Source organism: Netta rufina (genome assembly GCF_964035555.1).
Source record: "Netta rufina genome assembly, chromosome: 17".
Lineage (NCBI taxonomy): Eukaryota > Metazoa > Chordata > Aves > Anseriformes > Anatidae > Netta > Netta rufina.
In genome coordinates, this window is record NC_140141.1 from 5703960 (window position 1) to 5722920 (window position 18961).

Here is an 18961-nt window from a genome sequence, read left to right on the forward strand (position 1 = left end):
TTTTCTTTGTTATCCAGATGAGCCACAAAGATGCCATATAACATAAAGCTTGACTAATCTCTACAGTGATTTCTGTGTGCCTTGTAGATAAGTAGACTGCTAAACTTTATAAAATGAAGAAAAAAATGAAGGGTGCACAAAAAGTCTATGATACAATGTAAAAATGTGAATTTTAACAAATGTTTTTGCGGTTGCACACTGTTTCATTGTCTCTGAATACAAGAATATATAATATATTTTGGTTATATAAACATGCATAAGGTTGTGGAGTAGGATTTTTTTCTCCTAATCTTACCTGAAAAATTGTTGTGACACCACTGATTTACAGTGAGACTTAACAGAATTACATTAGGAAAAGACTGAATAGAAGAAAGGGAAAGATACATCCCAAATCATCTTTGGCTCTAGACAGATGACACTACATGGTCTTCCTTACCAAAGGAAACGTTTTTTTTATAATTTAGTGTATACAGACTCTAGGAAATTTATTTGTAGAAGACTTTACATTAGGACTGAAGTTGATTGTCCATATAAATCTTCTGAAGATACCTAAAACAGTCAAAGCATCAGAAAAGCACTTTTTACATACTGTTTCCCTAAATGTAATTAAGCAACAAACCACAGGATTTTATGTGCTTGCTTAGAATGTTGTGTTTTTGTGTGTGTTTATTTTTAATAGATTCCTTTGTTGGTCTTTAACTGATTTTTAATAATATCATAACCTAAATGAAAAACAGCATTGTAAATGTAAAAATGTACAGAAGTATCTTAGAGATCTAAAAATACTTATTTACAGATGAAATTTAGTATAAGAGGATCTAAAGCTTGTTTAAATGCAAGCATTTTTAACTTTGCAAGATTTCAAGATAGGGAAAAAAAATAAAGTGTTATTATTACTGGAGTCATGAGTCAGTATGCATCCCTCATGAGCAGATAATTGCCACTAACCAAGACTAATACGTTTTAATTTGAATAGAAAAATATTTTTCGTTTATGTCTAAATGTGAATGAAATGTATCCCTTCTTCCCTACTCCCCGGTGTTGAACAGCATGTTTATAAATATTTTTCCCCCTGTTCCCTTTGGGATTTATGACTGTTCAAGCTAATGCTACAAAGTAAAATGTTTTTAATCCAAGGAATGCAAAAAACATAGTGTTTCATATTGAAAACTCCCAACAGAATGTTGTTTGAATGTAACTGCCTTGTTGCTAATGGATTTGGAACAGTGAAAAATGACAACATGAGTGAACAAAAAATATTTCTATGTATCAGTATGGAAAACCAAATGATTTTGAACAAATAATTGAAATGTGCATTCATTTAAAAATATTTTGGTATGCTTTGTAGGGTTGGAATTGAATGTATATATAAAGAGTGCGTTGCTGTTACATGCCTAGCTTTATTTTTCATAAAAGCAAACATAAGCTAAGTCTCAAAATGCAGTAACTAACAAAAATTTTGATGTTACTTGTTTGCATTTTTATCCATATTTTCCATCTTCATTCACTTCTTGACATGTTGGGTTTCTTTTTGCTTGGAGTAATATGTCCATTAACTGCTAACAGAGGTCACTGCCACACGTTCCTGTACCTCTCACACATTCGTTTAGGTTGATGCTCGTAGAGCATGAATAGATTTGTGTATCTCTAGTAAAATGCTCATTATAGATTGGTGTTAACTACACCTCTGTATTGTACAGTCGTGTGGTATATTCTTCTCAGATTAGATTAGAAGTAAAGCCATCGCCAGCTTTGGGATTGAACTGGAAGCAATTCTGGCCATTTTGCCTCCTAGAGCACTTCACAGCACCCACTGAAACCTGCAGCTATACCTAATCTTTTCCTCATTCTACTCAAATGCTGCCCTACCCCAGCTCGCTTAGTTGAGCGCAGAATGCAACCCAAAGCAGGATGACTGGCCTGGGCATTAAAATTGTTGTGTATACATGGTGTAGGAACTTGTTGTTATTTTCTCATAGTGTTTCCTTCACATAAATTGTTAAAAGACAGACCAGTGTCCCCTTTCTAAGTTCTCTTGTTGACGGCACTGTAGGCAGTGTGGTGGCTTCACACTGCCAAGCTCTGCCACCTGTGGCTTTGTTTCTTAGCCAGAGTTCGTGACTGCAATCTGTTGTGTTTCAATTTGTGGCTCTAGAGCTCTATAACAAATCCTGCTTTTATGAAAAAAAAAAAAAAAAAAAAAGAAAAAAAAAAAAAACCATCTTTCAATTCTGTGTTGAAATGTATCACTTTGCTGTTTTCCCATTCCCCCATGTCAATTGAATATTGTGCTATCTGAGAGAGCTGGAACTGAGAGTGAGTTGGTAACACTGACCCTGCTGTTTGTCAGAAAGGTAGATGTAAAGGAAGTTGCTATAAAAACATTCCTTGCTTTGCAAATAACAGCTGAATAGGACTGTCTGTAATAGGTGTGTTTAGCAATAGAAAATAGCATTTCCAGAGTCTGACTCTGAATGTCCTAGGAAGCAGATGGGGTACCTGTGTTTGGTAGTGAAATACAACTTGATAAATGGAAAATCTGAACAATGTACATTTACAGATTATTTGTGCGATCACATTTTTCCTTATTAATACAGAAAGGGCAATCCTACAGCTGCTAGGGATGTTCTGTCACCAGAATAGCAATTGACCTCAAACTTGACCTCTGTCTCCTAATGTATGTAATTAAAAAAAAAAAAAAAAGCTTTTTCCAGAAAAGAGATAATTGCATAAAATTCTTTTTGTTCCATTCTGACTGTTCAAACACTAATCACAACCCATCTCTGTTATCTTTATTGGTGAGCAGCATCTCAGCTGGACTCTTTCATTTTTAGCGGTAGTTATTTTGTCCTTTTGCTTTTAAGTTTACATGTTAAAAAAGACAACTTATTTTGGATCTGCAACTTAAAAATCACGTCTTTAATCATCAGAAACAATATCTTATGATACACTTCTGTTTGCAAAGGAGTCCAGAATGCTTCCTGCACTTACAAATGTAGAAATTGCTTTGTTCCCTGTTGAAATGCAAATGTCCTGGGGCATAGCATGGCAGTTTTTCATCAACCTATGGCAATGTTTTCAAGCCGCTCAGGGCAGGAGGTAAAGAATAATGCCATATCCTGGTGTGCAAGATAAATTATCAAAATTGGAATTCACTCTGACATAAACTTGGACGTAGTTATTCAGGCAAAAGATGTCATGGATTCTGGTTTAATATCTTGCTGACAAAGACAATAGTACACATGATATTATTACACATGAAACCCTTCGTGTACTCCATCAGGCTTAGTATGATTGGTTTTGTGTTTTTTTCTTTTAGACTGAAGCTCTTTACCCCCAAGCTGTATTTTCTTTTTCTTAAGTGTGTGATCTTGTCACAAACTCTGGTCAAGCTTTCCATCTTCTACAGCGCAGCTGTTACTTTTTTGGGAGTTCTTTCCCTTTACTATCAGTATTTCAGATATTTTTTCCTCTCAAATGCACTTATTCATTTCTTGTCTAAATGGAGTATTGTTGATATAATTTGTTCATGTTTCTCTTAACTCTAAATGCATTTGTACTTTTACCTTCAATGATGATCAGCTTATCCTAACATCATAGCATTCCTTGCAAATGTCATAAATGTGCTTTCAGATGATAGACAGGTCAAATACTTCAAGACTTATTGGTTCTACTTAATGGGTAAGATATGATGTAAAGCAATTAGAGATCTGTAGGGACAGGGTATCTGTGATAGGAAGGCTGGTATTGTTGAAGCTTGTTTGCAGTGTCCTTACCTCCCTTTTCTGCTTCCTATTCGGATAACGTTGCTGTTCATCATTTCACCTTGAAATTGTCTTTAAGGTTTGTTCCTGGTTTAAAAAAAAAAAAAAAAAAAAGGCAAGAAAAAGCAAGTACTGTTACATGCTTCCTTATGTCGATTTTACCGTTTCTGTTCAACCTAATCAGCCATGGACAAGACAAGGTTCCTGACAAGCTGTTAAACACCATTGGCATTTGTGGCAGGAAGCATAACTAATGAACTAAGTTGGAGGTAGCTGAGCTGCACACTGTTAATTGATATTTCACTCCTGAGCTCTTTCTCATTCGCTGTGTGTGACAGAAGGTCAGAGCAGCCTTTCTCTCCCTTGTGCGTGAGGGCTCTTTGAGAACAAATTCTGCACGAATGCATGTGCAGAGTGGCTGGCAGTGACATGGCACATTGGGCTGTGGTCTGCGTGAGCTGCTTGTTCATAGCTAACAGGGTAAGAGGGTCAATATGGCCCCGATCTGGAGTGAAAATCCAAAGCTATAGGTGTTCTCCCATCTCATTCTCTAGTCTAGGCAAAGCCTTTGAGTGTCCAAGGCTGCTTGCAGCCAAGGGGGATGCTGTCTGCTTGGGCTGAATGCCTTTATCCACAAACACAGTTTTCAAATTTAAATGACACCTGGATATTGTTAGGAAAGCAGTCTTGTCATTTTATTAAAACACGTTGAAAGCTTCTCTTAAGTTTAACATGCCTGGAATCTGGCTTTATCAAGGAAGGTAATGTGGGTTTAATACTTGTAAATTTTGTCATTTGACAGTAACATTCCTGGTGGTAAATCAGTAAATGGCGTAGCTAGCTGAATGGTAAGAGAGGAATCAGGCCTCTAAGAAATCACATGATCTAAAACTGTGCTGGTTTTGACCTGCTCTTTTGGGGGCTTGTATGTATGGTGCTTCAGATAGATGGGGTTTCAGCTGTTTCCATAAATTGAAATCAAAAAATAATAGAAGAAAAAAACAGTGGAATAAAACTGGAGATTGTTTTCCTGAAATCTGAGCTCTGAGGACATAAAATATGAGATTCTAAATAGTTGTGATTGTTAGCAACCCTTTGATGTCTAGATCTGTGTTAGTAATTTGCTAAACTTCAATTTATTGTTTGTAGCCTCAATAAGAAAAACCCTGGGACTGTTCCCCTGCTAATTTGAGTACGTATTTTTAACCAAACAAAAGTAGGCCAGCTTATTCTTCAAAGTTCATCTTACCTTCTGGTTTCTGTGCACTTACACAGAACTTATTTCTTTAGGCCTGTGGCTTTTAGGCCTTAATCATGGGAGCTCTGTCCCCAGTGAGGCTGGCCTCTCAGCGAGCAGGAGAGGAACAGGAGAGGCCGCTGGTTCAGCAGAACTCAAGGCGTTGACGAGGCAGGTACATCAGGCTGCCATCACTGTGGGGTCGGCATGCCAGTCATGCTTAGACTGTCGTGATCGTGTGCCCAGTAACTGTCAGCGATGCAACAAGAGGAATTTGGCAGGCTAATTATAAGTGTTTAGACGGTTTTCTTCCTTGAGTGAAGAAAAAAACGTGCACTTTGCAAATTTATCTAAAGCTACCTGAAAGATGCATATCTTGTGTTGTAGGAACCTTTGCTATCAGTAAGGAAATGGTTTGTGAGCCCTGCGGGCAGGTTGGGCTGGTCAGATGTGCTCTGCTCCTGGGGACAGTAGGAGCAAATGGTATCTTGTGTTTAAGTTAACATTTAGTGCAGTTCTGTCACGTTCAGTATGCACATTTATCTAGTCGTAATTAAGCTTCTAGTGTATCCCAGTGCTGTATTTTACAAGGAGAAGCCAGCCTGCCACTTGCTCTCTGTAAGATGACACACAGATTTCAACCTGAGGAACTGTTTCGTGTTTTGTTTTCCACTGACAGAGCAAACCTGGTTCTGGAAGAGGCATTCGGGCTGTCTGCCTTCTCAGCGTGTGGTGAGACTCCTGGTTTGTGGAGTCAGGAGAACAAAGGAAAATGCTGTGAATCAAACCTTTTATCGTGGCAGCCCATCTGAATGTGATGAAGAATAGGGCTTAGGACCTTGGTCTTGGTCCTGTCCTGGTGGTTTGGGGGTGTCCCGGGTGTCCCAGCGGGACAGCTGTGGTGTGCAAGGAGAGGAGGCTGCGCTGTGGGCTTCAGCACCCTCACCACGATGGGCGAGTTGCCTGTGGAGAGGCCAGTGGAGATTTGGAGAGCCCTGAGAAATACCTTGCAGGGAGGGAGAATATAAACATTTTTACTGAGTTGCTCAATGCCAGCAATTAGACTAGTTAAAGCAGTAAACATCTGAATGAATTGTGGCTGTGAAACAGTTTGAACTAATCTGAGTCACACTACCCTGAGCACAAACACTTGGTTTCTTAAGGCGGTGGTAATTACAGTATACTTTTATTTATTTTTGAACAAAGTATAAATCAGTAAATCTAGAAGCTTTATTTAGAGGAACATAGTACGGTTGTTATCTGCTTCATCTTTACTGCTGTCTCCTGCCCTCCCTCCCCTCTCGTCTGTACCTCCTGAGCAGCCTCTTTCAGGAGTCAGTCTTGCCCTTCAGCTTTGCCATGAATGGCAGAAATGTGGATTGCTATAAATCCATTTGTCTGCATTAATATTAATACGTGGATTATTTTCTCACTTTCCTGGAAAGGAGAAGCAGTCTTCTTTTCTTCATCTTTAGTGGTGGCACATTTCTGTGCAAGGCGATGATTTCTGTCAGTGGAAGCAGCAGTTTGTGATTAGTGCAGAATGCCTGGGAGGAGGCGGGCTGTGTCTTCTGGAAACACGCTGAGCCCTTTGTCCTGACTTTCTCCGTGCATCTCGTTTACTGTCAGAGAGCAAGGCTGGAATTATCTCTGTTCATACGTACATAAAAGTGTATGTGAGGATGAGCTTACTTTTATTGACACAAAATAAGAAATATGCCTGAGCGCAGGAGTCAGAGGATGTAAAAATGCTCAGAGGATATAAAAATGTTTGAAGGAACATGTCCAAATTTCCTGTTCCTTAGTAGATTTATTTAAAGATGATCTGTTTCTACTGCAAGACAAAATATCCATTTTTTGGCTGCCCGTGTCTAGATGAAGATCTGTCAGAGCGGGTATAGTGGGGCAGCTAACAATGGAAAATGATTACATACGTGGTGATTGGTAAAGGGAACAAAAGAAAGCCAGGAGGTCATCATTGGGGTGCAGACTAGCACAGCTTGATTTTATAAACGTGTTTTAGTTTTACTACCAGCACTAAAACTAAAAATGTACTCTCTGGTGGAAGCATACAATTTCAGGGATGAATGAAAGGCATAATTAGATCATTTAGTAAGTGATGAAGCTACTAGCTCTGCTTGTATTAATCATTACTTTGAGCAGAGATGGAATTGTCAGAACTTCTTAACAACAGGGGTGGGTTGAGATGCTTTGTTAAATTTATTTGGGATAATACTATTTGTGTCAGTATTTTAGTCCTATGCATAGCATGTTGCAATATTTTTATCTTGAGCTAACAGCTGTAGCATATTATTAAGATAGTTTAGATTTTGAATTGTTTTCTGTAAAAATGGAACTTCCAGAAATTCCTAAGTTGGTGTTTTGACCTTTCTGTGCCACAGAGGAACTCGAGGAAAAGCCCTTGAAGTCACTGTAAGAGGAAGGATTAAGAACTGTTTAGTAATAGTATAATGTAACCTAGATCATCAGTAAGCATTCCTCTTCTCACTCTCTAACAAAGGGTCAAGGTTGTGTAGAAATTTGCCTAGAGATAGTGTAAAGATTTACAATTAATGGGCTGTGTATTTTTGCTTTTTATCTTGAGTGGTCATTGAACAGAGATTTCATAATAGCACTTTTGTTTTCATTTTTATTATTTTGTTTATATTTTAAAGTAATTGTGTAAGCACGGATTTCGCTATAAAAAACCCACAGGTCTGACTGCAAAGACTTGCTCAAAAGTTTATTTGTATTATTATTTGTATTATTATTTGTATTTTTAAATAAATTACAAAAGTTCACAGAGCATGTGTAAATCAGGCACGCTTATAAATAGGAGATAGGTAATGTGAATTTGCTTAGATGTTATACCAAACCACAGAATGAAGGAAAGAATCAGGGGATTTCAGCTGCTCAATCTGTCTTCTCACTAGTATAGGGTAGACTCATCTTGGGATTGTTAGCAACTTCTGTAGGCAAAATGTGTGTAATGTGTTTGGGACTGAATTCCAGACTCTCTGAGGAGCATACTATATATGCTCATTGCTGTTACCTGTTGGGGTTAATTGTTTTAAGAAATTGTATATTTTTTCATTCTTTCTGTGGTTTGGAGAATATGGTATTTATTCTGTCTCCCTGTTGGTTTATTATGGTGGTGACTATCCTTCAAACTGATCTGTTGTGTGAAATGGGTGCCCATGAAGCTCTCTGATGTTTTTTGTTTTTTTTTAAATTGTTGTTTTCAGGATCCAACAAACTTGGATAAATTCAATGTCTCTAACTTCTTTCATGTTAAGAACAACATAAAAATAATTGATCCAGGTAAGGATGAATTGAAGGTAGGTGAGAAAACACCAGCTCAAATATGCAAATTCTAAAGACTGCATTTTTATGGATGAGTATTCCTTGGAGGCTGATGGTAGCTTTGAAAGCTTCTTGGAAACATTTTCAAATTGTCCCTTTCACATCAAAAAGAGTTGATAAATTTTGAAACAAAGACATGATTCCTTGAGAAATCATTAACTGTCTCTGGGTTCTGCACAGACACAGGAAGTTTTCTATGTCCTTGAAGAGAAAGTAGATGAGAGAGAATTGAGACGAGGAGAAAAAATAATTTGCCAAAAAATCTAATAGCCAGTACCAGAACCAAGACAAAGAAACCTACATCTTCTTGTAGGTTGTTCTCATCTGCTGTGTGCTAGGTGCTGTTTCATACATTTAACTGTATCAACAATGTGGTGTTCATCCTTCTGTCTGAATAACAATATGTCTTCCAAGTTAAAGATTGATATATATGTTTCTCAAATTATTTCAATCAAAAATGTCTTTTCTGTTTTTCTTTGTGGATATCACAACTAAGGAATTTGCTTCACAATCGTTTTGTGATTCTTTGATAACTAAATGCTTAATGATATCTGCTAATGTTCTGTAGTCGAAGGGAAAAAATCTGTCCAGTGTCCTTGGGGTTTCCTTTAGAACTGTTTCTAGTGAGGTGTAATTGCTGTTTCTAAGCATGGTGTGTTTTTCTGAGTCTTACTGTGCTCATCTCTTTAAAGCTACTAATTCTGCAAGCCAGCAACTGTATTAACCACTTATTTTTGGAGGGTAATATCTCAGAGATGGAATATTTCGTTATCAGCAAATACTAGGCATGCCAACACAGAGAACAAGTGAAACTTCTTTAAAAAATATAATTAATGAAATTCTACAGTCTACTCCACCAGCCTCCTATCCCTGGTGTCTCATTAAAGGTCTGATTCTGGGATTTTTGCGTCACAGACTTGGTCATTTAGTACAGAGACAAAGGACAGAAATTTATATGGCACCCAACTATATCTTCTCTTCATTGTTCTATAGAAATAATTTGGTTAGACTTGTATGAACTTGGATCAATTGCAGTGGTCTCAAATAAATTTTTGCAGTAATTGATTTGAAGTTGATTTTTCTTTTCTTATATATCATCATATTGGCATTTATTGTGTCATATTTCAGGTTATCCTGTCTTTAGTGTTATGCATTGTTACTTGTTACTGTTTCTGCAGGAATAAACATAGTTATTAGGCTATTAAAAAAAAAAAAAAAGTAAAAATAACTGGAAGATTTTTGTATGACCAGGTGTGTAGTAATAGGGATGAGAACAATATAGAATTTGTCTTTTAATTCTGAATGATTTTGTCTTATATAGATGAAGAAAAAGCAAAATTAGATCCATCTTACTATTTGAAAAATACAAATGCTGAGACACGAGAGACTTTACTGGAGCTCTATAAGGAGTTCAAAGGTGATGATATTCTAGCAGCTACTATGAAGGCTCCTGAAAAGAAGAAAGTGGATAAGCTGAATGCAGTAAGTTGACTTAACTTACACTTTAGCACTGTTGAAGAAGTAATAAATGTTTTTTGGCTTGGATGCCATATCACAGTATAAACAGACACTTCTTATATTTCTGTTACGTGGAAGTTTTTCACAGATGAAGGTATAAAAATCACATTGGGATTCTTAGAAATATGTTATATGTGTCAATGAATTTCTCTTTGTTAAATCATTATAAATGAACCTAAACGTTTTAGAAACGGAGCACAAGAAGAAGGAGGAATCTTTCTGATGTGGTTATGATGTATGTGTTGGCAGAACCTTTCTTCCCAGGTTGCAGTCTCTTGCTCTAAATTTGTTTATCATTGCTTCCTGCAGTTATTGGCAGAGAGAACACACCTTAGGGGCAGTGCAAGTGAATCATTTCTGGTGTGGGCAAATACATAAATCAACTACAGCTGCTTCACCTTTTTTTCCAATGTAGTGCAGGATTTTTAGTGAAATATTTTAAAGAATGTTCTTCCAGGTGCACGTTAGTGTGTGTTCATGGCTGTCAAAAGGAGCATTCATCTGCATCTAGATTTCCTACATCAAAGGATGTTTGAAATGAGCAAGACAGGGTATTTTTCTTTAATAATTCTGGGATGTATGTGTCTCCATGCTTTGATTATACTTACATGAAAATGAATAGTAATGCAGCATATGGCTTTTTATGAGGAGGCTTATTTGTAGTTTAGTTAGTGAACATATGTGACGTATGAGTAGGATCACGTTTGCCCCATTTTCAGGATGCATAGCATTATAGGAAAAGAAAATATTCCGGGAGAAAAAGAAAGAGATAAGAAGCAATGATGAACTCTACATATGTTGGAGAGTCAGATTATTAGCTAATCGTGTGGATGGGTTAACTATAAACTTGCACAGCATGTGGTGTAACCTGATGGACAGAGTATTGGCCTGTGACTTGCACATACATTCTCTACCAGTCCTTACCCCAGAGTCACTAAAAGTATCTCTGGGTTTATTAGGTCTTTCTAATTTACTATAAAATCCACATGTAATGTTCACATTTTCTTTCTGTAGAAGAATCACAAAGTTCAAAATAGAGCCATAGGACAGTGCCTCTGCATGCAGAAGGGCCTGTGTGTGGGAGGGGGTTGGTTTGTTTTCCTCTGCAGCGTCTCTGTGGTTCACTGGATTTTCCTTCCACTTACTCAGCAATGTTGGAGAATTTTACAGATGTCTTGCCAGCAGTACTGCTTTCATATCTCTACCTGTGGACACACAAATAAATTCTAATAATAAAATCTTTGCATAATAATGTATTAAATCATTGTGGAGGCAATAAGCCCCTTCAGCTCAGTGCCTGGGCAGCCTTAACTAGAGTTTCATCGAGGAAATGTTATGGGTAACAGATGGAGAAATATCCCTACATTGGATATTTGTTTCTTCCTGTAAGAAGAAGAAAGAGCAGAAAGTCTGCCTTCAGAAGGATGAAATAAATGATATTTGTGTGTTTTCAGTGCTTATATGGTATCTAGTGCTTATCTAGTTTCTTAAATGGATAAATTGTAATAGCTAATATCTTTTTCTCTTGCTTTTTCCTCTGCGAACAGGCTCACTATTCCACTGGAGCAGTAAGTGCTTCCTTCACCTCCACTGCAATGGTGCCTGAAACTACCCATGAAGCAGGTACCAGAATTACCTATCTACAAGCTGTTAATTTACTTTCCAGTTTTAATGAGTGCTCCCAAGCACACATACATTTATGGGGACTGAAGGAATGCATTGATAATTGGCCGGTAACAATGCCTTGGAAATGTATTCCTTGAGCAGATATATCCGTACTTTCACATAAGCTCATTCTGAAAATAATGAAGCAGTTTTGAATTGGCTTCATCTTCTGAATGGCAATTACTTATGTTGAACTGAAAGTAATGAGGGGATGATGACCCCTATGACCAGGGACCACAAAATGGTGTATCCACTTACCTAAGTTAGCAGAGAAGTATAATCTCTCCTCAAATTTCATACAAAATCTTTACTACCTTTTTGATATAACCTGGTATTGGTTAGAATCATGGCAAATTTTGTGGTGATAGCCTTTGATTTCCTGCTTTTCAAAGTTATTTTCTACACAAAAATGCAGTTTAATAATATAAAGTTTTTATTTCATTTTCTAGCCTCAACATAAATCTGTAGAATGTATTCAGTTTGAACATTGATTAAACAGCTGAGCAGTTAGTATTCCCAGTTGAAGAAAGAAATCTGTCTTTTGGCACTAAAATGCAAAAGTGTGTCACACACTTTGGCAAAGATTGAACGTGTTTGCCAAAACTGCATGTCTAACAGGTTCAATTCCTTGTTGAATTGCAATGATTTGCAGGTGAATCTTTGGGTGTTGAAAGTATTTGACTTACTGGACATTTTGACACAATGGAAGTAGAAACATTCTAGATTGATCCTTTCATTTGACTTTCCAGTAAAGTTTCCAGTAATTTAGCTTTATTTGTTTTCAGATCTGGGTAGGTTCTCATATGTCAGCAATTTGTGGTTGACTGATGACTACCTGCTTGGCTTCCAAGTTTGACAAGAACCAGTTTGGTTTCAAAGTAATGTTCATGATTGGTAGACATTACTTGAAAATTATAGTATGTGATATTGAATGTTTTTTGTGACTTAAAAATACAGATGATATTGTTGGCTCTCAAGGAGCTGGTGGCTTTCTGTAATGGAAAGTGTTTTGCACAGAGATTAATGTGAGATTATCGTAAATAAATTGTCGAGTGCAATCGCCAAAGACCCAGTATTCCAGAGGAAAAAGGTCAGACAGTAGAATTTAGTAATTTTTTTGCTGATCAGTGAATAAACTTCCAGAGAACTAATTATTGCCTTTTTTGCATTGTTACAGCTGCTATTGATGAAGATGTTGTAAGATACAAATATGTGAAGAAGAAGGGCTATGTACGACTCCACACTAACAAAGGAGACTTAAACTTGGAGCTACACTGTGACATGGTACTGTATGCCCCATAGGCTAAATCTTCTAATGTACATGTACATCTAGATGTAGAGAGATGTCAGAGCTAGCAATGAAAATGTCCAGGGATAGGAGCAGTGCGTAGTTTTAATAGATACAGGTAAGTAATTAACTCACAGTGATTTTGGCGTGTTTGGAGTTTCATCTTTCAAGCAAAATACTCTAGGAGATTCAGAGAGCCAGGGAATTGTTGCAAGAGTAGATGTACTTCCTTTGCTGCTGTTTACTTAGAAGAGATGGCATGAAATGAACAGAGGTTACCTCTTGAGGGGTAGATGTGAAGAGTTTTAAAATTATCTCCTGCAAGTTCATGGTTAAAAAATGGTTGAACAAATTTTGCATCTTTTGAGGGTGTGGAAGGGGATCACTTTTAAGTAAAGCAGGGATTTTTGGATGCTTCCCTTTCAGTTTTTGAGTGGAAGTTCTCTTTAAGAACAAAAGAGACTCAAGACCAGCATTGTGGTCTCATCTCTTTTGCTGGTACCTTACCTATACCCTTGTGCAAACAACCTAGCTTCAATGATTTTAGCTTTTTATTTCTTGATTTTAGCAACTGTCAAGTACAATTTTAAGTACCCCACTTTGCCAGTCCCGCTCTTTCTCTCAACAAGCTCATAAGAGTGAAATGGCAAAATCTGTTTAGAATTTGTACATCAAATTATGGAAGTCAAATTACGTAGATATCTTTCATAGAACTGTTCCATTCTGCTTCATCAATACCTACTCAAACACGTGAATTCTGTGTAATGTCTGTGTTGCATCCATGTTCAGTAGGTGTCTGGACTGGGCTATCTATTGTAATATGTATACATACATGTATAATTTTATATATTATACTACTGCATGCATAAGCATGCTCATGAGTTTTAGTGGAGCAATTTACAACATATGGTACCTGTTGAGAGCTTCAAAAGATCAAGATTATAGGGACTCAAACAGTAACTGGATAAGGAAGGCAAAGAGGAAAAAAAGAAGGAAGAGTACGGAGAAGGAAGAATAATCCAAGGTTACACAGCAGGTTACTGGCAGAAACAGGAAAAGAACCTTGGTGAAACTGAGAGCAATCAATTTGAATACTCCTGGTTAAGATCATCAGAAATGTTTAGATTTGTTTTTAAATCCTGGACCTTAGAGAACAAACTTAAACAAAAACCATGCAATATGTTTTTATCTCCTGCTGTCTCAGTATTTAAGGTTCAAGTTTTCAAATGTCTTTCCTTTGCCTTTAAGAGGTAGAGATTCATTTAAAAAACAGTGTACTAGAGTTTCCTTATAGTCAATACAGTTTGATTCTTCAAGAAATCTGTGGCTCTTACAATACTGAACATGGTAAGACTCATGCTAGACAGACAGGTTGTGGCAACACTGATGTCTCAGACACTGCTGGTGTTTTTGGTTATTTCTTTGTACAGACACATCTATAAAAGGAAAGTGTTTTTAATGCAAAAATCCCAAACCTTCAATTGCTTACTGAGATTTTTAGCTTGAGAAATTATAGGTCTGAATGTAGATGTTTTGGGGTTTAAATGGTGGATCTTCTTGTCATGGACCTCACAGAACTAAAGACAGTGATGCTGGCTGGGAGCTGGGGTGCTTAGTGTGGAATCCAGAGATGCACTGGGAGAATGCATCCTTTTTGCCTAACCATGTGTGCAGCTGTGGGTAAGGAAAATGAGCAACCAGGACAGTCCTGCCAGCTTTCCTTTCTCTTCCTTTCTCCCTAAAAGCAAGGAGCAAGGTACATGTAAACAACTAAAGCTGATCTGTGCAAACAATATGAGAATTTCCACAAAAATGTATCATGCTAGTAATTCTGTAGACCTCTGTCATCCATACAGGTGTTTTCCATGCTCCTAAATAGTAACACTATGTAATAAGGCAAAAAGCAGAGGATGTTAATACAGCAATATTTGGGGGAAGCAGCAGAATGAGCAGATTGCATTGACTCATTTGTTTTGCCATATGTTCTGAAACTGGCTCCTGGCTAGTGCAGGCTGGCTGCAGCTATTCTTATCAGCGTGGTTTCTTTGGTCACACGTGTGAACAGTATCACTCAGTCCTGAGGACCCAGGCTCAAATGCCCATTAAAAGCTTCTTGTATGATATCCGTTGTGTTTTCTTTTTTTTCCCAGCTAAATCCCTATTCATTTCCCTTTCACACAGTGCTTCCTCATGTACATATTGGAAGTGTGCAGTATTTTGCACTACTGAACCTGCTTGAACATTGGTCTCTAGCCATCTGTTTCTTTCATTTCTTTGTGTTGATTAAATCTGTGTGAATTAAGCAGACCTTTGGCTTAACTGAGGAAGAAGATATATATTTAGAATAGGTAGGAAAAACTTGCTGCTTTAAGGAGCTTTTCACAACATCCACTTTAGGTCATCATCTGAGGTCTATTAAATCAGTTCTTCCTGGAGATGTTTCCTTTACTATATAAGGAGCTTGTGCTTCTAATTTTGTTTTTCCTGAATCACACTGAGGTTAGGCATGTAAGCTAGCACAGTGCAGAATAGAGCAAACATCTTGCAAGTGCATAATACATAAATAAGTTGCACACATATATATGGATCAGTTACAGCAGAACTATTGTGATGGCAAGGACAGACACAGAAAATAGGGAAATCCCAAAATCAAGGCCTTCAAATACTCAGTTCACTCTGCTTGTGAATATGCACTGCAATAGTGTTAATTATTTCATCATGTGATGTTTCTTGTTAATCTGCTCTCCTGCCTGATTCAGTGCACAAGCTGAACCAGTTCTGGGAAGAATTTGGAATTCTGTAGGGGAAAGAAATCATATGCAGGATTTCAATTTTCTGCAGAAGTGTAGAGTCTTGGTAAGGCACTGTTTGACCAAGTAGCTAAGCCCCTTGAATGCAGTCTGAGGGAGCTGGACTGTATCATAATGCCTGCCCAAATTAATGTTGCATGGGCTTTTTGGTGCATGACTTTTCAGCCTTTGCAATCTTTCAGTGTAGTTGGTATGGGTAGGACCTCAGCTTTTCCGAAGGGAAAGGAGTGAGGAACAGATTTCAGCCTAAGGCACTGTACTGATACCCTCTCAGACCATCAGCAGATTTGGGGCCAGTGGATTCAACATGAGATTCTGTGCTACAAGGGGGAATAAGAGAGTTGATAGCAGTATTAGGCTGTCTTTACTGTTTGAAATCAGCCAAAATGTGTATGGTTTGGGGAATTCATGTATCTACTCTCACTCTCTCGATCAATGCAAGTGCAGGAGCAAGTGTATGATTTATGAGCTATGTTATAGTGGTGCTTAGCTTCCCTTTTTTTCCTTTTTTTTCTTTCTTTCTTTTTTTTTTTGTTTTGTTTTGTTTTGTTTTGTTAAAAAACAATAACTGAGCACTCTCAGACTGGTTGTTGCCTCGACCTAACCACAGGTTCCTTCTTGTAATTGCTGAATGACATCCTGTGCCCAGGTTATTATGGAAGCCATCCTAGCAGTGGTTTTCATTGCAGAGTTCTGCAAATACATGATTGTGAAATGCTTTAGGAAGGTTGATTCTGAAGTTGCTATATAAATATGATAAATGAATACCTTTGTCCAGAGGTAGGACATATAACATTCAAATTACATTTTAAAATAGTCTTATGGGCAAGATTTAAATAGACATTTCTGAGGTGAAGTTTGCTGAAATAGAGAACAACAAGTGTCATACTTCTGTCATAGAGTGATGTCTACTTTGGAGTCTTCAGTTGTATTTTCATGGCTATGGGGTGTCTATTTAAACAAAATATTCTTGCAGTTCTCCTCAGAGTGGTCTGCACTGCTGCTGAAGTCTGCCCAGTATCAATTTTGTCTTTAGTACACTGCCACTTGGATTCCTGCTCTCTGTCCCCAGTTCTTCTGTTCTGAGTTCTCTTTGGAGCAGAAGCAGTTTTCCCCTTTTTTGTGAGTGACGTGGCAGTACGAATTGTCTGGAGTTCGGTTTATATGTACATGTGGACACCTTTGTTTAAAAATAAATGGAGGGATCTTCGTACACTAGTACTTTAAGGTACCAATCAGTAAGATTGATAGTGATGAGATTCTTCCTAGTACCAAAAGTCTAATCAAGAAAAGTTTAGTATTGATCCAGGGTAGGAAATCAGTGCTGCAGTGTGATTGAAGTCATCAGTTAGCTTGTGACAGGATACAGAAGAAGAGCACGAGATAGGACTGGAATCCAGGTATTTTCTGTGTTTGAAATCACTTGTTCAGAGCACCGGAAAACTTCAGTTAGGTTCCAAAAAGATGATGTGTGGTGTAAGTCACTGACCTGAGAAAAAGGCAATAGAGACTTTGGAAGATAAGCTGTTTTTTTTGTTGTTGTTGTTGTTTTGTTTTGTTTTGTTTTTTCCTATCTGTTTGAGTTTTTGCCTCAAATGAGCAAAGGTACACTACTGCTCTCTCTTCTCTTTGCACCACAGTGGTGTGCGTGTTGCTCTTTATGACCATTTGTTTTTCTCCCAGTCGTCTTGTTCAGATACAGTATGTTCCCCCTGATGGGGACGTAATCAGATGGCCATTTGTTAGGACATTTTCCAGGAAGCTTGAGTTCAGCTGGGCATAACCAACATTTGTTGTATATACTAATTGGAAACAAATTTACAAAATTCTACTTGCCAGAAGTAGTTATGACTAATACAGAAGATTTAACACATCCAACGTGCTTTTCTTTCAGCTCTTGTCTTATACACAGCCAGACAAATAAGTGATGAAGAAATAGTTGATGAAAGGCAATGAATGTGGCTGGATTTATTGTATTTTATTTATGGTGATTCTTCTAATCTCAAGTTCTTTTAGCTGTTTTAATTGGGATGCTTCTGGGAACAGCCATCTACATCATCTGTGTTGTATTCTGCTCTATTAGTGACTATATTGATGAAGTTATGCCTTGTAGATGGTGAAGCAACCTCCTAAGCCAGGGTGGAAGCTTTATCCTGCAGAAAAAGTCAAACTGACATGGAAGTGGAAACAGAAAAGCAGTGTGGTGTGATAGATAGATTGGAGAACTAGGAGCTGGAACAGCCTGAATTCTGTGCCTTTGCCACTGGGGTGCTGTATGATGTGGCTACGTCATGTGGCTAATTTGGGTACAGAGACTTATTTTTACTTTCATTGTATTGTTTGGTTGTTTTGTGTACTATCTCCCTTCTCCATTTTAAGTTCTCATACAAATGATCACGATGCAGTAATGATCTGGTGGCTAAACATATGTGATAGAGGTAATTGAATACTAATCCTTAACTGCCATGGCAGTTTTTGTTAATTCCCTTGTGTCTCTCTGATTTAATACTTTAAGTTTTAAGGGCAAGTTGGCATAACAAAGAAGAATGTGAGATGGATTTCAGAGCTCTGTCAAGCGCTCCACAAATGCTTTTTGAGGTTTTAGGACCTGGCAAACTCTACTTAATGATGATGTCTTGGCATAACTATCTGAAGAAGCCATTATTCTACAGACAGTGATGTTTTAATCTTTTGAGGCCCTCTGACCTATTAAACATGTCTCTGATCTATAAATGTGTAATCTAGCCCCTGTTCTTTGAAATCATCTGTCCTTTTGTGTGAGGGACTGATCCAAAGATCAGAAGCCTGTAAACTTCTTTTCCATTTCCAGTGGGAAAGAAGTGAGTTCCTTAAAAAATCCTTTGACCTTCTTGCATGACGAGGTCCCCCAGTCTTCCTGAATCTCTCATTTTCCCTCCAATTTAAATGTCCATTCTAACTCGATTTGTGCCAGCTGTCTTTGGCAAATATCTGGCTGCTGTTTTACCAGTGTCATGTTCACGCAGTCATATGCTCATAGGGGTGAAGTACGGTGTTTTTGGCATGGTTGTAAATAGCTTATTTCATTTTTTTTTTTTTTTCAACAAAATATGTCATTGTAGAAAGAGCTGCAAGTTTCAGCTTTGAACGTTCTTGTCAACAGAAGCTAAAAACAAACAAAACTGTCCTCTTCCAGTAGAACAGTCAGATAAAAATGTTTGTTAGAGAGGATGTTTTTATTTCCTGGTGTGTTTTTACCTCAAAGTGCTACAATGGCAGACAGATCTGGTGCTCTTTGTGGCTGGTAGTTGAATGGCCCTGTGCAGCAATATTGATT

The 18961-nt window shown here is 37.6% G+C and overlaps 1 protein-coding gene across 1 annotated transcript in view; it reads left to right on the forward strand.

Moving 5' to 3' along the window:
• The window catches only part of PPIL2 (peptidylprolyl isomerase like 2), a 72156-nt gene that overhangs the window by 19463 nt on the left and 33732 nt on the right, over nucleotides 1-18961 (forward strand). The window contains exons 9-12 of the mRNA XM_084297358.1: nucleotides 8247-8322; nucleotides 9686-9846; nucleotides 11430-11505; nucleotides 12725-12831. Coding sequence (XP_084153484.1) covers nucleotides 8247-8322; nucleotides 9686-9846; nucleotides 11430-11505; nucleotides 12725-12831 — 420 coding nt within the window. The remainder of the gene's footprint in view (nucleotides 1-8246; nucleotides 8323-9685; nucleotides 9847-11429; nucleotides 11506-12724; nucleotides 12832-18961) is intronic.